The following is a 22,353-nucleotide window of genomic DNA, read 5'->3' on the forward strand; positions in this document are numbered from 1 at the left end:
GGACAAAAGCCCCCCAAAATGTGTAACACCATTTCTTCTGAGTATATAGATACCCCATGTGTGGACGTAAAGTGCTCTGCGGGCGAACTACAATGCTCAGAAGAGAAGGAGCGCCATTGGGCTTTCGGAGAGAGAATGTGTCTGGAATTGAAGGCCATGTACATTTACAAAGCCCCCATTGTGGAAGAACAGTGGAACCCCCCCACATGTGACCCCATTTTGGAAATTACACTCCTCACGGAATGTAATAAGGGGTACAGAGAGCATTTACACCCCTCAGGTGTCTGACAGATTTTTTGAACAGTGGTCCGTGAAAATGAAAAATGTAATTTTTCATTTGCACAGCCCACTGTTCCAAAGATCTGTCAAACGCCAGTGGGGTGTAAATGCTCACTGCACCCCTTATTACATTCTATGAGGGGTTTAGTTTCTAAAATGGGGTCACATGTGGAGGGGTTCTGTTGTTCTGGCATCATGGGGGCTGATGAAACCGCGCAAGCACGGTGAAACGCGTCGCATTGAATTAAAGCTGTTTGTTACCTACCTGGCTTCACTGGTCCCCTTCTTGGTCAGCGCCTGTATTCCTGCACCCCTGAAGTTTTCGCCCTCACATGTTTTTACTTTTAGAAGACATCAGAGGGCTTCAAAGTTCAGCAGCAATTTTCCAATTTTTCACAAAAGTTTCAAAAGCAACCAGTTCAGTTTTTAAGTGGATTTGAAGGGCCTTCATATTAGAAATACCCCACAAATGACCCAATTTTAAAAACTGCACCCCTCAAAGTATCCAAAATGACATTCAGTGTGTTAACCCTTTAGGTGTTTCACAGGAATAGCAGCAAAGTGAAGGAGAAAATTCAAAATCTTCACTTTTTACTCTCGCATGTTCTTGTAGACCCAGTTTTTCAATTTTTACAAGTGGTAATAGGAGAAAAAGCCCCACAAAATTTGTAACCCAATTTCTCTCGAGTAAGGAAATACCTCATATGTGTATGTCAAGTGTTCTGCGGGCGCAGTAGAGGGCTCAGAAGGGAAGGAGCAACATTGGGATTTTGTAGAGTGAATTTTTCTGAAATGGTTTTTGGGGGGCATGTCACATTTAGAAAGCTCCTATGGTGCCAGAACAGAAGAAAACCACACATGGCATACCATTTTGGAAACAACACCCCTCAAGGCACGTAACAAGGGGTCCAGTTAGCCTTAACACCCCACAGGTGTTTGACAACTTTTCGTTAAAATCGGATGTGTAAATGGAAAAAAATATTTCACACTAAAGTGCAGTTTTCCCCCCAAATTTACAATTTTTACAAAGGGTAATGGGAGAAAATGCCCCCCAAAATATGTAACCCCATCTATTCTGAGTATGGAAATACCCCATGTTAGGACGTAAAATGCTTTGCGGGCGAACTACAATGCTCAGAAGAGAAGGAGTCACATTTGGCTTTTTGAAAGCAACTTTTGCTGAAATGGTTTTTTGGGGTCATGTCGCATTTAGGAAGCCCCTGTGGTGCCAGAACAGCAAAAAATACCCACATGGCATACTATTTTGGAAACTACACCCCTCAAGGAACGTAACAAGGGGTCCGCTGAGCCTTAACACCCCACAAGTGTTTGACGACTTTTCGTTCAAATTGGATGTGTAAATGAGAAAAACATTTTTTTTTTACTAAAATGCAGTTTTTCCCCCAAATTTTACATTTTTTACAAGTGGTAATAGTAGAAAATGACCCCCAAAATTTGTAACCCCATTTCTTCTGAGTATGGAAATACCCCATGTTAGGACGTAAAATGCTCTGCTGGCGAACTACAATGCTCAGAAGAGGAGGAGCGCCATTGAGCTTTTGGAAAGAGAATTCGTTTGGAATGGTAGTCAGCGGCCATGTGCGTTTACAAAGCACCCCCGTGGTGCCAGAACAGTGGACCCCCCCACATGTGACCCCATTTTGGAAACTACACCCCTCACAGAATTTAACAAGGGGTGCAGTGAGTATTTACACCCCACTGGCATTTGACAGATCTTTGGAACAGTGGGCTGTGCAAATAAAAAAAATTATTTTTCATTTTTACGGACAACTGTTCCAAAAATCTGTCAGACACCTGTGGGGCGTAAATTCTCACTGTGCCCCTTATTACATTACATGAGGGGTGTAGTTTCCAAAATGGGGTCACATGTGGGAGGTGGGTCCATTGTTCTGGCCTTATCGGGGCTTTGTAAACACACATGGCCTTCAATTCCGGACAAATTTTCTCTTCAAAATCCCAATTGCACTCCTTTTCTTCTGAGCATTGTAGTTCGCCCGCAGAGCACTTTACATCCACATATGGGGTATGTTCTTACTCAGAAGAAATGGGGTTACAAATTTGGGGGGGGGGGGCTTTTTTCCTATTTTCCCTTGTGAAAATGAAAAATTTAGGGTAACACCAGCATTTTAGCATTTTTTTTTCATTTTCCCATCCAACCTGTGGGGTTTTAAGGCTCACTATACCCCTTGTTACGTTCCGTGAGGGGTGTAGTCTCCAAAATGGGATCACATGTGGGTATTTATTTTTTTGCGTTTATGTCAGAACCGCTGTAAAATCAGCCACCCCTGTGCAAATCACCAATTTAGGCCTCAAATGTACAACGTGCGCTCTCACTCCTGAACCTTGTTGTGCGTCCGCAGAGCATTTTACGCCTACATATGGGGTATTTCCGTACTCAGGAGAAATTGCATTACAAATTTTGCTGGTCTTTTTTTCCTTTTACCGCTTGTGAAAATAAAAACTATGGGGCAACACCAGCATGTTAGTGTAAATTTTTTTTTTTACACTAACAGGCTGGTGTAGCCCCCAACTTTTCCTTTTCATAAGGGGTAAAAGGAAAAAAGCCCCCAAAATTTGAAGTGCAATTTCTCCAGAGTTCGGAAATACCCCATATGTGCCTAAACTGTTTCCTTGAAATACGACTGGGCTCCAAAGTGAGAGAGCGCCATGCACATTTGAGGACTACATAGGGATTGCATAGGGGGGGACATAGTGGTATTCTATGCCAGTGATTCCCAAACAAGGTACCTCCAGCTGTTGCTAAACTCGCAGCATGCCTGGACAGTCAATAGCTGTCCAGAAATGCTGGGAGTTGTTGTTTTGTAACAGCTGGAGGCTCTGTTTTGGAAACACTGCCGTACGATAAGTTTTTCATTTTTATTGCGGGGGGGGGGGGGACAGTGAAAGGAGGTGTATATGTAGTGTTTTACCCTTTATTATGTGTTAGTGTAGTGTTGTGTTTTTAAGGTACATTCACACTGTAGTTTACGGTGAGTTTCCCGCTAGGAGTTTGCGCTGAGGCGAAAAATTTGCCGCAGCCCAAACTTGAAGTAGAAAACTTAATGTAAACCCGCCCGTGCGAATGTACCCGGTACATTCACATGGGGGGATGGGCAAACCTCCAGCTGTTTCAAAACGACAACTCCCAGCATGTACTGACAGACCGTGCATGCTGGGAGTTGTACTTTTGCAACAGCTGGAGGCACACTGGTTGGAAAACCTTCAGTTATCTAACTCAGTATTTTCCAACCAGTGTGCCTCCAGCTGTTGCAAAACTTCAACTCCCAGCATGTACTGATCGCAGAAGGGCATGCTGGGAGATGTAGTTATGCAATAGCTGGAGATACTCAACTACAACTCCCAGCATGCCGAGACAGCTGTTTGGGCATGCTGGGATTTGCAGCAGACGCCGATGGGTAAGTGGACTTCGGCGCCCGTTCCCTGTCGGTTTCCCCATACTGCCCCGCCTATTGTGGACGGGCAGGACTGGGAAAACGAAAGTTAACCCCCCCGCCCCCGATCTGCTATTGGTCGTCGCTTTTGATGACCAATAGCAGGGATAGGAGGGGTGGGCAGGAGGGGTGTCATGGACAACAGCGATCCCCCTTATATTACAGGTTACCGGTTCACCATAGACCCGTATGACCCGGAATCGGCGCAAATCGCAGCTGTGAATTCAGTTGCGATTTGCGCCGATCGCCAACATGGGGGGGGGTCTGTTGACCCCCCCCCCGTGGGCGTGCCTGCTGATCAATATCTTAAGTACCAGGGATCGAAGGCATACCTATACGCCCTGGGTCCCTATGTGGTTAAGTTTTTAAGGACCTTCCGATACACAGGTGACAGATTGACAATAACCACCATCATTACCACTACAGACCATATACGTGATTACATACAGTCATATCAGGTGATGTAGCTTACTTTCCTTTTTCTTCTCCCTCTGGCCAAGACCGTCATGATGATTTCTTCCAGCCACAACTGCAAAACCTGCCATTCAAACATTTTAGGCTATGCACTATTCTAGCACCCCAAAAAGGTAATAATGCCCCCCTTGGTGGGGGAAGAATGAATTGTCCCCCACAATAGTTAGTTAGGTCGCTCCTGTAGGTAGACAGGGTTTTAAGGTAATTTCCTCCATCACATAAGTGTCCCAAGTAGGTAGGGCCCAACCAGAGAGAGTTGCCCCTGTAGGTAAATACCATAGATAGCTGTCCCTTGTATGAAAAATCCCATATAAGCTATGTTGGTAGCCCCCCTATTAGCTTTGTAGTTAGTCCCCATATTAGCTAGACAGAAATGTAGTAGATAGTCGGTAGGCAGCAGAAGTCCCCCATATTAGGTAGGCAGCAGATGTCCCCCATATTAGTAGGCAGCAGAAGTTCCCCTTATTAGGTAGGCAGCAGTCCCCCACATTAGCTAGGCAGCAGTTCCCCGCATCATATAGGCAGCATTTTCCCACATTAGGTGGGCATCAGATGTTCCCCTTACTAGATAGGCAGCAGAAGTCCCCCAAATTAGCTAGGAGGCAGAAGTCCCTCACATTAGGCTGGCAGCATTTCCCCACATTAGCAAGGCAGCAGGCCTCCCTACTTTAAGTAGGCAGCAGCCCTCCACATTAGCTAGGCAGCAGCCCTCCACATTAGTTAGGCAGCAGCCCTGCACATTAGGTAGGCAGCAGTCCCCCACATTAGCTAGGCAGCAGTTCCCCGCATTATATAGGCAGCATTTTCCCAAATTAGGTAGGCATCAGATGTCCCCCACATTAGCTAGGCAGCAGTTCCCCACATTATAAAGGCCGCAGTTCCCCCACATAGAAAGGCAGTAATTCTTGCACATTAGATAGGCTGCAGTTCCCCCACATTAGGTAAGCGGCAGTTCCCCCACAATAGCTAGGCAGCAGTTCTCCCCATGATATGTAGGCAGAAGTTCCCCCATATTAGGTAGGCAGCAGTTCCCCCACATTAGGTAGGCAGTATTTCCCCCACATTAGCTAGGCAGCAGTTCCCCCACATTAGCTAGGCAGCAGACCCCTGGGCATTCCTCCTTCTCCCAGCCCCACCTGCTTTCCCCAGTATACAAACAGTGGGGATCAAAAGTTTGGGCACCCCAAAGAAAGATGGAAAAATCTCCCAAAGGCATCAAATTACAGACTAGACATTCTTATAATATGTCCACAAAAGTTAGATTTTATTTCCATCATTTACACTTCCAAAATAACAGAAAACAAAAAAATGGCGTCTGCAAAAGTTTGGGCACCCTGCAGAGTTAATATCTTGTACTGCCCCCTTTGGCAAGTATCACAGCTTGTAAGCGCTTTTTGTAGCCAGTGAAGAGTCTTTCAATTCTTGCTTGAGGTATCTCTGCCCATTCTTCTTTACAAAAGTCTTCCAGCCCTTTGAGATTTCTGGGCTGTCTTTCACGCACTGCTCTTTTAAGGTCTATCCATAGATTACAACAAAAAACATGGTCTCAAATGGCTGGAGGTGCTCAACCCCTAATGCAGTTGTGCATTTATACTGGGGGAGCAGATCCTGCCCTTGTAGTCTGTTGCTAGGGGCGATCCCCAGCATAAAAATGCATACAATGGAGGATGCCTGCAGTGGACTACAAGTGCCACAATAGAATCCTACACCAGATAAACGGTGTGGATGTGTAACAGTTAGAATAATACAATACAGAAATTTAGGTGCACTACTGTGGTAGATGTATACAATGACATTGTCTATCCCTCAACACTGATGTTAAAATTGAGACATTCGCCAGTATATCCTTATATGAAGGACATACCAGAGCCCGCACACCAACGCCAAGGTTTCTCAAATGGCACGGGACCTAACGCTAACCTACCTGTGCGTGATAAGCAAAAACCAGGGGCCAGTGGGCAATTACAGCAGCATTAGGCCGACATGCAGCCTGCCTCCAGTGTGACTGAGCACACATACAATGGGAGGAGGTATAAATGCACAACTGCATTTGGGGATGAGCACCTCCAGCCATTTGAGACCACGTTTTTTGTTGTTGTTTAAAATTTATACTTGGAGGTTTGTAAACTCCATATGTATTGTGCCTTGAACATTTTCCAGGCAGGATTAAGGTTGCACCTGTGAGGCCATGCACCTATATCAGCCAACTTAGGTTGAGCTTGTAGCCTGTCTCTCCCTCCTCCCATTGTATGTGTGATCAGTCACACTGGAGGCAACTGGGAGCAGGCTGCATGTCGGCCTAATGCTGCTGTAATTGCCCACTGGCCCCTGGTTTTTGCTTATCACGCACAGGTAGGTTACGTTAGGTCCTGTGCCATTTGAAAAACCTTGGCATTGGTGTGCGGGCTCTGGTATGTCCTTCATATAAGGATATTCTGGCGAATGTCTCAATTTTAACATCAGTGTTGAGGGATAGCCAATGTCATTGTATACATCTACCACAGTAGTGCACCTAAATTTCTGTATTCTATCCATAGATTTTCAATTATGTTGAGGTCAGGAGATGGCGAAGGCCATGGTAAAACCTTCAGTTTACGCCTCTTGATGTAATCCCCCGTGGATTTCGAGGTGTTTTTAGGATCATTATCCATTTGTAGAAGCCATCCTCTCTTTAACTTCAGCTTTTTCACAGATGGCATCAACGTGGCATCCAAAATTTGCTGAAATTTTATTGAATCAATTTTTCCTTCTACATGTGAGATTTTCCCTGTGCCACTGGCTGCAATACAACCCCAAAGCATGATTGATCCACCACCATGCTTAACAGTGTGACAGAGGTTCTTTTCATTAAATTATTTTCCTCTTCTTCTCCAAACGTACCTTTGCTCAATCCGGCCAAATAGTTAAATTTTAACCTCATCGGTCCACAGAACTTGTTTCCAAAATGCATCAGGCTTGTCTATATGTTCATTTGCAAAGTTCAAACACTGATTTTTGTGGTGAGGACGTAGAAGAGGTTTTCTTCTGATGACTCTTCCATGAAAACCATATTTGTACAAGTATCTCTTTATAGTGGAATAGTGTACCCCAACTCCAGTGTCTTCCAGATCTTTCTGGAGGGATTGTGCAGTCAAATGTTGGTTTTGAATTGTTTTTCTCACAATCCTGCGAGTTGTTCTGTTTTTCTTGGTCATCCAGATCTTGCTTTAACTTCCACTGTTCCTGATGACTGCCATTTCTTAATTACATTCCGAACCGAGGATATTGAAATCTGAAAGCATTTTGCTATCTTCTTATAGCCTTCTCCAGCTTTGTGAGCTTCAACTATTTTCAGTTTCAGATTTCTAGACAACTGCTTAGAAGAACCCATGGTGCTGATTGTTGGGGCAAGGTCAGATGAGTCTGGGCATTTAAAACCTTTGAGATTGACATCACCTGGTCTTCCCAGATGATGATTGAGAACAATCCATTACACTGGCAGGTCTCAGCTTTGTAAAGGGGCAGTGCATGCTATAAATTCTGCAGGCTGCCCTAACTTTTGCAGACACTGTTTTTTGTTTTGTTTTTTGTTATTTTGAAAGTGTAAATGATGGAAATAAAATCTAATTTTTGTCAACATATTATAAGAATGTCTAATCTGTAATTTGATGCCTTTTGGAGATTTTTCCATCTTTCCTTGGCTTCTTTATACACATTAATACAAATTTTTACCTGGGGTGCCCAAACTTTTGATCCCCACTGTACCTGCTGCTCATCTTTTTCCCCTGTCAGCTGCCTCTTCTTTCCTCGGCGCTCTGGCTTCTGATGACTTCACTCGTACGCCAGAGAGCAGATCTGTAAAGCAAAGAGAAAAACAGGCGCTCCCTTGTGAAGAACAAACGGATCACAGGTGTGTGGGAGGGGGAGGGAAAAGTAAGGCTCACCCTGCCAGGTTGTGCGTACTCCCACACAACCAAGATGTGCGTTTGGTATGATGATCTCAGTCTGCAGCCTTCCCAGAGATGGCGTAGAGATATGAGGTGAACTTCAGAAACGATGGGAATATCGGCGCTGACCAAGGAGAGGACAATAGAGCCAGGTGTGTAGCGAACAGATTTAATCCAATGCGACGCGTTTCACCGCGCTTGCGCGGTTTCATCAGGCATAACAAACACTTCTCAGGGAGGGATTTATATACACGCAGGTATTAACCCCTACCTGACAAAGTAGATTTTCACAAAAAGTGTATATATACACTCATAAACTACATTTAAATACTTAAAATAATTAAAATAAGCATATATATTCATAAAATGCATCAAGGAAATATAATAATGAATAAACAATTAATAAGACAAAACAATAATAAAACCAAGAATTATAATAAAGAGGGGATAATGGAAAATAGGGAAAGGACCAGGCACACATAATGCGTGGGACATTTTATATTTTATGTATGTGTATGGTTTATGTCCCACGCATTATGTGTGCCTGGTCCTTTCCCTATTTTCCATTATTATTATATAGCAAAGGCAAAATGTTCATCTAGTAAAACATTGCTTTTTGTCAATACAGTATCTGTGATTTGTATATCTGCTACAAAGTAAGAAAGGTTGGTGAACATCCTTCAGGTGTGGTTATTACATCATTTTTGCAAGGATATAGAAATTAGTAGTTAGTCAACAAACTATGTTTAATCCCAGTAGTGTGACTACAAATTTTTGGTGCTGAAAAAGTTATTTAACTTTCAGTTTGCTTTCTTATTTTGTTTCAGAAAATGAACATAATGTGCAAAGTGAACATCTTGCACAAATTGAACTGAGACAAGAAAAATTGATGTTACAAAACATGTACATTACCATAGGTATTAAAAGAGAGGTATGTATATATCCTTAAATATTGTATACAATAAAATGCATAAAGGTTATTTATCATGAAAACCTATCCGGCAGTCATGTAAGTGGTAAACAGGAAAGGGGCATGAATAGGTAATACTTATTTTTCTGCCAACAACAAAGAAAAATCTCCTAAATATATTTTGACATACCTCTAGTATATTACTGATTACGGCACCTTAAGCAGTTGCAAACCTTGTGAGACTGATTGGACCACTCGCAGCACATTTGCGGGGTTCTGATGAATCAAAATGACAGCTGGAACTCTGCTCACCTCCTTCATAGCCGGCTCCAGTGCTCCTATGGTATGATCTACTTTCTGGCACACTATACAAGTAGATCCCAATTGTAATGATCAGTACTATCAGTACTGACAAAAAGTTTTTTAGATTTTTTTTTCATTATAAGTAAATAAAATGAAAACTACCCCATATTTCCATTTTAAATAAAATAAATATTTATTTTAAATAAAATAAACATATTTGGTTTCTCCACGTGTGGAAATGTTCAAACCATTAACCCCTTAAGGTCACAGCCCATTTTAGCCTATTGGACACCATTTTCATTTCTGCATTTTAGTTTTTTTCTCCTTGCCTTTTAAGAGCCATAGCTCTTTTATTTCATCTACAGATCCATATGATTGTTATTTGTGTACTTTGTAATGACATGTTTCATTTTACCATAAAATGTATGGCAAAACCAACAAAATTATTATTTGTGAGTGAGAATTGAAAATGAAAAAAATTTTTTGCAATTGTTGGGAGCTGCTGTTTTTACCAAGTGCATTTTATGGTAAAAATGACATGCTCTGTTTATCCTGTAGGTCAATTTGGTTAAAATGATATCCAATTTATATCGTTTTTCTATCACTGTACTATTATTAAAAAAGTTAAAACTTTTTTAAACAAAATTAATGTTCCTAAAATTGTCCTCTTCTGACCTCTATAACTTTTTAATTTTTTCCACACACGTAGCTGTATGAGGGTAAATTTTTTGCACCATGTAGCTTTTATCTGTACCATTTTTTATGGGACTTTTTTAGTGCTTTTTATTCATTTTTTCCTGATGTAAGATATTGGTATGTATTGTTTTAATGTCTCAACTGTTTACTGTGCAGGATCTTAAACATTATATTTTAAAGAATGTAGAATTACACAAGTGACAATACCAAAAATGGGAAAAACTGGTGATTTTTTATTAGGGGAGGGTCTTTTATATGATTTTGAAAAAATTATTATTTATGTTTTATTTTACAATTTTATTTGCAATCATTAGATTGCATTCACTGTATAGCATTATACAGTGTAATACAACAATAGAATGCCAATTACATGGTTCAGTGTAATGCAATAGCATTACAATGATCTATGTAAGCCATTGACTCATGGCTTATGATAGGCCCCTTTTGGGTTTAGGGGGCAAAAATAGTAGGAAAAAATATAAACTATAAAGAAATGTAAAAAAAAAAAAAAAAGCCTGATAAAATTTTTTATCACACGCCATTTCCCAAATAAAACACTGTAAAAAAATACATTATATGATACAATAAAGTGTGCCGATGAAAAATGCAACTTGTCTCACAAAAAGTAAGCCCTAATACAACTTTTTCATTGCAAAAATTAATTTGATATGGGTATTAGAAGGTGAGCAGGAAGAAATAATAAGCCACAAATCAAAATTCAGGGGTTGTGAACGGCTTAATTATCCTATACTAGCTGAGTACCCAGCGTTGCCCGGTTTTTCCTTCCTAATCCTTGTTGTGGAGCAAAATCAACAGAAGAAGCTTTTGACTTCATATCCCGTCCTCATATATTGTTGTCATATCCCAACCCCATATCTCGTCCTCCTATCCCGACCTCCTATCCCGACCTCCTATTTCAACCTCCTATTTCGACTTCCTATCCCATCCTTCTATCCCGTCCTTCTATCCCGTCCTTCTCTCTCGACCTCCTATCCCAACTTCCTATCTCGACCTCCTATCTCGACCTCCTATCCCAACCTCCTATCCCTTCCTCCTATCCCTTCCTCCTATCCCGTCCTCCTATCCCGTTCTTCTATCTTGACCTCCTATCGTGACCTCCTATCCCTCCCTCCTATCTCGATATCCTATCCCGAAAATCAACAGAGGAAGCTTTTGACTTCATATCCCATCCTTATATATTGTCATATCTCGACCTCATATCCCGACCTCATATCCCGTCCTATTATCTCGACCTCCTATCCCGACCTCCTATCCCATCCTATCTTGACCTCCTATCCCATCTTCCTATGTCATCCTCATATCCCGTCCTATCTCCACCTCCTATCCCGACCTCATTTCCGTTCCTTGTATCCCGACCTGTAATATGTGTACCAGGTATTGAAATATCTCTAGCCATACGGAAGTTATGTGGGAACATACATTTCCCACTGATTTGCATGGGACTTTAAACGAAAACTCTGACCCTCACAAATGAGGGTAGTTAAGGGTTAAATTAACTACCCTATATTTTAAGTGGACATATAAGTAACATGTGACCGAGTATTATCGAAATATCTCCAGCCGTTTGGAAGTTATGCAGTAACATATATTTCCCATAGACTTGTATGGGACTTTAAACAATAACCCCGACCCTGGCAAATAGGGATGAGTAAGGGTTAAATGACCTATCCTATATTTGTTGTTGACATATAAGGAACATGTGTGCCAAGTTTCATGTTAATATCTTTAGCCGTTTGGACGTGATGCTGGAACATACACACACACACACATACACACATTGGGGGATATTTATCAAAGGATTTAGATTGGTTTATCCTGTCTTAATTTGTCGCACAGAGAGTCGCAGTCTAAATATGTGCAACTTTTTTTCAACTTTTGCTCTAGAGGATTTTTAGAACATGATGCATGCTAGTCTATTTTAGACGGAAATGCATTGGAAAATGCATTGGTGCTGAATTTATCAAAAGTGACTTTTCAGCGACAAGTTGCATCAGCTGAAAGTACGCCGAAATTTCAGACCAGGTTGGTGCAGATTTAAATACAGTCTAAAGTATAGATCATGAAGTCTGTGCGCAGAATTTATCAAGAGCCGTGCGCCTTTTGATAAATTAGGTGCACAATAGACCAGCCTAACGCTCTATGGTTTGGTCTATATTGATGCGGGACATAGACAGCTTTGATAAATATCCCCCATTGAGTTTTATATATATAGATGGTGCATTAGCTAAATGTAAAAAATAGGAAAAATGAATAAAAAGTGATCAAAGAGTCACGTTTATGCAAACATGGTACCGATAGAAACTACTGATCACTGTTCAAACAATGATCCCTTAAAAAGATTTTTTACTCTTTAATTTCCCTCCTACAAACAATATTTTATTTGTTGCGCTGTATATTTTTTGGTAAAATGAAAGGTGTCATTACAATTGGTCACACAAATAACAAGCCCTCATATGGCTAACTTATACATATGAGGCTTTGAAGTACATCTAATATATGGAGACCTCTGTGAGAACTCGAAGGGTTAACCTTCCCTGAGCTTTGGCTTGGCCTGGTTGTTTGGCTACGCCTTAGCCAATCTGGGCTGTTTAGCAGTTACCAGGCTGAGCCTGCACCTGTGAGCTTGGCTACTAAGTTCAGCTCACTCTGTTGCCAGCGAAAGAACTTAGTTTTGAGTAACCAGCATTTATTGTTCTCTGTTATATGGATATTGATCTTTGCTCGGCTTTGACTACTCTTTTGCTCTCCGTTATTGTACTCCATTACCTCCTGGCTTGGACTCGGCTTGTTTTGACTCTGACTTGACTGTGTGTTTGTCTAGTTTTATTTCTGTTAATTTGGTGTACCTCCAGCTGTTTTCCTGACACCTACGGTATTGTATTTTATTCTTTTCACTTTTACTGTCCCTGCACCTATTATATTACTCCAATTTGCAATCTGGTAAAGGTCCTGCAAACGGCTGCTGTATTCTCAATACCTCCTAGCATATGACTAAATATTATACACCAGCTGACCAAAAACCAGGGAATAGAAGGTGCTATTTAAAATATACCTTTTAATAAATCCTTCTAAAACACAAATAAACTGTTGTGCTCATTCGTGCCCAGATTATTCTAGATATACTTAAACCAAAAATGTGCTGCAAAAAAATGGCAAACAAGCTATATTTACTATATTGGCGTACTCTGTCTGAGTGGGCTTTGGAAAAAAAGGCACTTGTAAGAGAGTTAGGAAATGGAGAGATATCTGCTGTGCGGAGTGAATTTGTGAAGCTGGAGTGATTTGTGTGAGTACTTACAGTTGCTGTAACAGTCACGTTTCTGAAGACAGGAACCCCGGTGGATGTGGATCCGCTGGACCTGTGTGGCAGATGACTCGGACCGTACCAGGGAGCGAAGTCTAAGGTGCCAGCTGGTTTTAACCAGAGCCTGCCGCAAAGCGGGATGGACTTGCTGCTGGAGGAGACACCCAGGTCGCTACTTCTGGCACGGCTCGACCACACAGGTGGCTGAGGAGATGCGAGGCACAGGAGGGATAAGGCAACTTGTAGTCTGGATAGCAGAAGGTCAGGGCAGGCGGCACAGTAGCGTAGTCTGGACGTAGCAGGAGGTGAGTAGGCAGGTGGCAGAGGAGCAAGGTCGAGTCACAAAGCAAGAGATCAGATACACGGCAAGGCAATAACAGGAATGCTTTCTCTCAGGCTCAAGGCAACAAAGATCCGGCAGGAAACTGAGGAGGGTGGAGGAATTTATAAATGAGCCACGGGTGGATTACACAAATGAGCGTACTGGCCCTTTAAATCTTAAAGCGCCTGCACGTGCGCGCCCTAGGGGATGGGGACTAGCACGCCGGAGCAAATAAGCAGAGGCGGAGGCAGGAGAAACACCCGGAGAGTGACGGACGGAGCGCATAACGTAACAGCACCCCCCCCTTTGGTTTCCCCCTCCTTTTACAAGAGAGAAAACTCCTGAGAAGGTCACGGTCTAGGATATTCTCCTCAGGCTCCCAAGATCTCGCCTCAGGACCATAACCCTCCCAGTCGACCCAAAAAAATTGTTTACCTCTCACAGTTTTGTAGCAATAATTTGTTTAACTTTGTAAATGTTAGAAGAGCCGGAGACATGTGTGGGGACAAGATTCTTCTGAGAGAACCGGTTTATGACAAGAGGCTTGAGGAGAGAGACGTGGAAGGAAATGGGAATACTTAATTTGTGCTCAGGCTCCATACATGTACTAGTGACAGGAAAGATTGCCTACATACCAATACAAGATCTTACCTTAGCATAGCGGTCTGAGCTGTGCCATAACCGGGCAATGAGGGCACGCCTATAGAGGGCAAAAAGCAACCATGCTGGGATAAATACAATTCCTGAAATAACACATCCTACACCCAGCCTCAATCTTCACATACCCGAAGTAGACTATACCTAGTGTGCTGAGAGAGTAGCCCCGACCATCTAGTGACTACTAGAGGTGGTAACCATACCTTGGAAACTGTGGTAGTAACGTCCATCTGTAAAGAAACGACCTGAGAATGAACATTCCCTGCCAAATACTAACTGAACTATACCTATTACCATCCCTACTTGTGACATTACTTCAAATGGACACAGAAAGGCTAACTTCATGGCAGGTCTGACAAGCACCAATCCCCTGCTATTTATGAGGCAAAACTAAACTGACAGGTAAATTACAAGAAATACCTCTCTACCTGATAGACCGTGTGGATCATGTCGCCTGACAAGGTTCACGAAGGCACCTTACCTGATTGAGACTGTAACAACAGACATACCTAACTAGCCAATGTACTGACCCAACTGGACTTGGGAGTGATGACCCGTTGCAGATGACAGCTCCCTGCGTGAGCAACGTACCTGTAGACCAGTGTTTAGGTGAACCATCATGCCTGTAGACCTGACAGGTCTTTGTGACAAAGTCGGGCCTGAACTCGTCACAGGTCCCCGTGAAACCATCGAGCCTGTAGACATGACAGGTCTGTGTGAAATCATCGTGCCTGTAAACGTAACAGGTCTTTGTAAACCACTTTTTTTTCTTAATACGTAAGTGTGAAATGCCATAGTGAGACTGTATGCGATCTGAAACGTGTCAGATTACCTACACAACCATGTCAAAATCAATTGTTCTGAAATGAGACAGCAGTAACCACGATTCAATCCCTGATCCTAAAGAAATGAGTCATATAACTGTATTAAATACACAATGGCCCTCATTTACTAAAGGATAACCGACGCTTTTTCTTGGTTATTGTGCCTAAAATTTGGTCGCATCCCGCTTGTGTGTGAAACCTGTGAGTTTTGCTTCACAGAAAGCCGACAGCTCAGAGCTGTCGGTAAATTCCTCAAAACGGAGTGAATCCTGCTACCCCCAGCATGGAACAAGGTCTGTTTGGCGCTGGTCCGGTGCTGCAGGACTGTCCGGTGAGGAGGTCGTCTGGTGGGATAGTGGTTCCGGGCTGCCATCTTCACCGGGGAGGCCTCTCCGCGCTTCGGGCCCGGCCCCGGAATAGTCACGTTGCCTTGACGACGACGCAGAGGTACGTTCATTACCAACGTTCCTCTGCGTCATCGTCAAGGCAACGCCTCTATTCTGGGCCCAAAGCGCGGAGAAGAGGCCTCCCCAGTGAAGATGGCAGCCTGGAACAACTATCCCACCAGATGACCTCCTCACCGGACAGTCCTGCAGCACCGGACCAGCGCAGAGCGGAGGTGAGTACAGAACTAAAGGGGGTGAGAGGGGGCTGGATGATGTCGAAGGCCGCAGTGGTCTTCAACCTGCGGACCTCCAGAGGTTTCAAAACTACAACTCCCAGCAAGCCCGGACAACCGATGGCTGCCCGGGCTTGCTGGGAGTTGTAGTTTTGAAACATCTGGAGGTCCGCAGGTTGAAGACCATGATGATGACATGTGGTGATGATGACAAGGGGATGATGAAGGGGGGGGGTGTGGGATTATGACAAGGGGATGATGAAGGGGGGGATTATGGCAAGGGGATGATGAAGAGGGGTGTGTGGAATGATGACAGGGGGATGATGAAGGGGGGGGGTAGGATGATGACAAGGGGATGATGAAGGGGGGTGGGGATGATGACAAGGGGATGATGAAGGGGGGGGGTGGGATGATGACAAGGGGATGATGAAGGGGGGGTGGGATGATGACAAGGGGATGATGACAAGGGGATGATGACAGGGTGATGATGACAGGGTGAGGATGATGAGGGTGTTAATGACGGGGGTCTGGATGATAACAGGGGGGGGGATGATGTATTTCCCACCCTAGGCTTATACTCGAGTCAATAACTTTTCCTGGGATTTTGGGGTGAAATTAGGGGCCTCGGCTTATATTCGGGTCGGCTTATACTCGAGTATATACGGTATGCAAAAGTCGTGAAACCCCTGTGGAGTATTAAGGCTCACTAAATTCCTTTTTACGTTCCTCAAGGGGTCTAGTTTCCAAAATGGTATGCCATGTGTTTATTTTTTTTGCTGTCCTGGCACCATAGGGGCTTCCTAAATGCAACATGCCCCCCTAGCAAAATTTGCTCTCAAAAAGCCAAATATTACTCCTTTTCTTCTGAGCATTGTAGTTTGCCCGTAGTGCACTTCAGGTCAACTTATGGGGAACCTCCATACTCAGAAGAGATGGGGTTACAAATTTTGGGGGGTCTTTTCTGCTATTAACCCTTGCAAAAATGTGAATTTGGGGGGAAACACATTTTAGTGAAAAAATATATATATTTTTTACATATGCAAAAGTCGTGAAACCCCTGTGGGGTATTAAGGCTCACTAAATTCCTTTTTACGTTCCTCAAGGGGTCTAGTTTCCAAAATGGTATGCCATGTGTTTTTTTTTTTGCTGTCCTGGCACCATAGGGGCTTCCTAAATGCGACATGCCCCCCTAGCAAAATTTGCTCTCAAAAAGCCAAATATTACTCCTTCTCTTCTGAGCATTGTAGTTTGCCCGTAGTGCACTTCAGGTCAACTTATGGGGAACCTCCATACTCAGAAGAGATGGGGTTACAAATTTTGGGGGGTCTTTTCTCCTATTAACCCTTGCAAAAATGTGAATTTGGGGGGGAAACACACATTTTAGTGAAAAAATATTTTTTTTACATATGCAAAAGTCGTGAAACCCCTGTGGGGTATTAAGGCTCACTTAACTCCTTGTTACGTTCCTCAAGGGGTCTAGTTTCCAAAATGGTATGCCATGTATTTTTTTTTTTTTTTTTTGCTGTCCTGGCACCATAGGGGCTTTCTAAATGCAACATGCCCCCCTAGCAAAATATGCTCTCAAAAAGCCAAATAGTACCCCTCTTCTGAGCATTGTAGTTCGCCGTAGTGCACTTCAGGTCAACTTATGGGGTACCTCCATACTCAGAAGAGATGGGGTTTCAAATTTTGGGGGTCTTTTCTGCTATTAACCCTGGCAAAAATGTGAAATTTTGGGGGAAGCACACATTTTAGTGAATTTTTTTTTTACATATGCAAAAATCGTGAAACCCCTGTGGGGGTATTAAGGCTCACTTAATTCCTTGTTATGTTCCTCAAGGGGTCTAGTTTCCAAAATGGTATGCCATGTGTTTTTTTTTTTTGTTGCTGTCCTGGCACCGTAGGGGCTTCCTAAATGCGACATGCCCCCCTAGCAAAATTTGCTCTCAAAAAGCCAAATATTGCTCTTCTTCTGAGCATTGTAGTTCGCCCGTAGTGCACTTCAGGTCAACTTATGGGGTACCTCCATACTCAGAAGGGATGGGTTTACAAATTTTGGGGGGTCGTTTCTGCTATTAACCCTTGAAAAAATAGGAATTTGGGGGGAAACACATATTTTAGTGAATTTTTATTTTATTTTTTTACATATGCAAAAGTCGTGAAACCCCTGTGGGGTATTAAGGCTCACTTAATTCCTTGTTACGTTCCTCAAGGGGTCTAGTTTCCAAAATGGTATGCCATGTGGTATTTTATTTGCTGTTCTGGCACCATAGGGGCTTCCTAAATGCGACATGCCCCCCTAGCAAAATTTGCTCTCAAAAAGCCAAATATTACTCCTTCTTGTCTGAGCATTGTAGTTAGCCCGTAGTGCATTTCAGGTCAACTTACGGGGTGCCTCCATACTCAGAAGAGATGGGGTTACAAATTTTGGGGGGTCTTTTCTGCTATTAACCCTTGCAAAAATTTGAAATTTGGGGGGAAACACATTTTATTGAAAAAATATGTTTTTATTTTTTACATATGCAAAAGTCGTGAAACACCTGTGGGGTATTAAGGCTCACTTAATTCCTTGTTACGTTCCCCGAGGGGTCTAGTTTCCAAATGGTATGCCATGTGGTTTTTTTTTTTGCAGTTCTGGCACCATAGGGGCTTCCTAAATGCGACATGCCCCCCAAAAACCATTTCAGAAAAACGTACTCTCCAAAATCCCCTTGTCGCTCATTCGCTTCTGAGCCTCTACTGCGCCCGCCGAACAATTTACATAGACATATGACAGTATGTGCTTTCTCGAGAGAAATTGGGCTACAAATATAAGTATAAATTTTCTCCTTTTACCCCTTGTAAAAATTAATAAAATGGGTCTACAAGAACATGCGGATGTAAAAAATGAAGATTGTGAATTTTCTCCTTCACTTTGCTGCTATTCCTGTGAAACACCTAAAGAGTTAAAACGCTGACTGAATGTCATTTTGAATACTTTGGGGGGTGCAGTTTTTATAATGGGGTCATTTGTGGGGTATTTCTAAGATGAAAACCCTTCAAATCCACTTCAAACCTGAACTGATCCCTGAAAAATAGTGAGTTTGAAAATTTTTTGAAAAATTGGAAAATTGCTGCTGAACTTTGAAGCCCTCTGGTGTCTTCCAAAAGTAAAAACACATAAATTTTATGATGCAAACATATAGTAGACATATTGTATATGTGAATTAAAAAAAAATATTTGGAATATCCATTTTCCTTACAAGCAGAGAGCTTCAAAGTTAGAAAAAAGCTAAATTTTCTAATTTTTCATCAAATTTTGGGATTTTTCACCAAGAAAGGATGCAAGTTACCACAAAATTTTACCACTATGTTAAAGTAGAATATGTCACGAAAAAACAATCTCGGAATCAGAATGATAACTAAAAGCATTTTAGAGTTATTAATGTTTAAAGTGACAGTGGTCAGATGTGCAAAAAACGCTTTGGTCCTAAGGTGTAAAATGGCCTGGTCCTTAAGGGGTTAATGAATATTCTTCAAACACCTGTGTGGTGTTAAGGCTCACTATACCCCTTGTTACATTCCATGAGGGGTGTAGTTTCCAAAATGGGGTCACATGTGGGTATTTAATTATTTTTGCGTTTATGTCAGAATCGCTGTAAAATCAACCACCCCTGTGCAAATCATCAATTTAGGCCTTAAATGTACAAAGTGTGCTCTCACTCCTGAGCCTTGTTGTGCGCCGGCAGAGCATTTTACGCCCACATATGGGGTATTTCCGTACTCAGGAGAAATTTCGTTACAAATTTTGGGGGTCTTTTTTTGCTTTTACAGCTTGTGAAAATAAAAAGTATGGGGCAACACCAGCATGTTAGTGTAACATTTTTTTTTAACACTAACAGTCTGGTGTAGACCCCAACTTTTCATAAGGGATAAAAGGAGAAAAAGCCCCCCAAAATTTGTAGTGCAATTTCTCCCGAGTACAGAAATACCCCAATGTGGCCCTAAACTGTTTCCTTGAAATACGAACGGGGCTCCGAAGTGAGAGATCGCCATGCGCATTTGAGGACTAAATTAGGGATTGCATAGGGGTGGACATAGGGGTATTCTACGCCAGTGATTCCCAAACAGCGTGCCTACAGCTGTTGCTAAACTCCCAGCAGGCCTGGACAGTCAGTGGCTGTTCAGAAATGCTGGGAGTTGTTGTTCTGGAGGTCCGCAGGTTGAAGACCACTGCGGCCTTCGTCATCATCCCCCCACCCCCCTTCATCATCACCGCCTGTCAATCCCTTCATCAGTGGTCTTCAACCTGCGACCTCCAGATGTTGCAAAACTACGACTCCCAGCTTGCCCGGACAGCCATCGCTGTCCTGGCATGCTGGGAGATGTAGTTTTGAAAACTCTGGAGGTCTGCAGGTTGAAGACCACTGCGGCCTTCGTCATCATCCCTCCCCCTTCATCATCACCACCTGTCAATACCTTCAATGCCGTTTTGGAAACACTGCCGTACAATATATTTTTCATTTTTATTGGGGACAGTGTAAGGGAGTGTATACTGTATATACTCGAGTATAAGCCGACCTGAATATAAGCCGAGGCCCCTAATTTTACCTCAAAAACCCAGGAAAAGTTGTTGACTCGACTATAAGCCTAGGGTGGGAAATACATAATCCCCCCATGTAATCATCCAGACCCCTGTCATCATGTCCCCCCTTTATCATCACGGCCTGTCAATCCCTTCATCAGTGGTCTTCATCCTGCGGACCTCCAGATTTTGCAAAACTACAACTCCCGCCATGCCCGGCCAGCCATCGGCTTTCCAGGCATGCTGGGAGTTGTAGTTTTGAAACCTCTGGAGGTCCGCAGGTTGAAGACCACTGCGGCCTTCGTCATCATCCCCCCTTCATCATCACCGCCTGTCAATACCTTCATAAGTGGTCTTGAACCTGCGGACCTCCAGATGTTGCAAAACTACAACTCCCAGCATGCCCGGACAGCCATTCGCTGTCCGGGCATGCTGGGTGTTGTAGTTTTGCAACATCTGGAGGTCCGCAGCTTGAAGACCACTGCGGCCTTCTTCATCATCCAGTCCCCCCCCCCCCCTTTGTTTTGTACTCACCTCCCCTCGGCGTGAAGTTAGGGTGAGCTGGTCCAGGCCATCTATGCTGCAAGGACCGTCCGGTGGGGATGGTTAGTTGTTGTGGGCTGTCCATTTTCACCGAGGGGGCACCTCTTTTCCGCCCTTCGGGCCCAGACTAGTGACGTTGCCTTGACGATGACGCACAGGGATGTTGCGCATGAACGTCCCTGTGCGTCGTCGGGTCGGGTCGGGCCCGAAGCATCTGGAAGAGGCCCCGTCGGTGAAAATGGACAGCCCTCAACGACTAACCATCCCCACCGGACGGTCCCTGCAGCATAGATGGCCCGGACCAGCTCACCCTAACTTCACGCCGAGGGAAGGTGAGTACAAAACAAGGGGGGGGGGGGGCTGGATGATGATGAAGGCCGCAGTGGTCTTCAACCTGTGGGCCTCCAGAGGTTTCAAAACTACAACACCCAGCATGCCCGGACAGCCGATGCCTGTCCGTGCTTGCTGGGAGTTGTAGTTTTGCAACATCTGGAGGTCCGCAGGTTGAAGACCACTGATGACGGGATTGACAGGTGGAGAGTTCACTCGAGTATAAGCTGAGGGGGGCGTTTTCAGCACGAAAAATCGTGCTGAAAAACTCGGCTTATACTCAAGTATATACGGTATGTAGTGTTTTACCCTTTATTATGTGTTAGTGTTGTGTAGTGTTTTTAGGGTACATTCACACTGGCAGGTTATGGTGAGTTTCCCGCTAGGAGTTTGCGCTGCAGCAAAAAATTTGCCGCAGCTCAAACTTGAAGCAGGAGACTTACTGTAAACCTGCCCGTGTGAATGTACCCTGTACATTCACATGGGGGGCAAACCAGCTGTTTCAAAACTACAACTCCCAGCATTTACTGACAGACCGTGCATGCTGGCAGTTGTACTTTTGCTTCTGTTCTGTTACCTGACTCAGTGTTTTCCAACCAGTGTGCCTCCAGCTGTTGCAAAACTTCAATTCCCAGCATGTACTGATCGCCGAAGGGCATGCTGGGAGATGTAGTTATGCAACAGCTGGAGGTACACAACTACAACTCCCAGCATGCCGAGACAACTGTTTGCTGTCTGGGCATGCTGGGATTTGCTGTTTTGCAACATCTGGAGGGCTACAGCTTAGAGACCACTGCACAGTGATCTCCAAACTGTGGACCTCCAGATGTTGCAAAACTACAATTCCCAGCATGCCCAGACAGCAAACAGCTATGTGGGCATGCTAGGAGTTGTAGTTTTGCAAGATCTGGAGGACTACAGTTTATAGATCACTGCAAATTAATCTCCAAACCACAGCCCTCCAGCTGTTGCAAAATTACAAATCTCAGCATGCCCACACAGCAAACAGCTGTCTGGGCATGTTGGGAGTTGTAGTTTTGCAACATCTGGAGGACTACAGTTTAGAGACCACTGTATAGTGGTCTCAGACTGTAGTTTTCCAGATGTT

General features: G+C 43.5%; 1 protein-coding gene across 5 annotated transcripts in view; it reads left to right on the forward strand.

Annotated features, from left to right (window-relative positions):
* The window catches only part of STAT1 (signal transducer and activator of transcription 1), a 1,320,138-nt gene that overhangs the window by 368,608 nt on the left and 929,177 nt on the right, over positions 1-22,353 (forward strand). For all 5 annotated transcript variants that reach the window (XM_056535944.1, XM_056535945.1, XM_056535942.1 and 2 more), the window contains one exon: positions 8,980-9,083. In XM_056535944.1, the coding sequence (XP_056391919.1) occupies positions 8,980-9,083 (104 nt within the window). The remainder of the gene's footprint in view (positions 1-8,979; positions 9,084-22,353) is intronic.

The sequence above is a fragment of the Hyla sarda genome, chromosome 8, assembly GCF_029499605.1.
Source record: "Hyla sarda isolate aHylSar1 chromosome 8, aHylSar1.hap1, whole genome shotgun sequence".
Lineage (NCBI taxonomy): Eukaryota > Metazoa > Chordata > Amphibia > Anura > Hylidae > Hyla > Hyla sarda.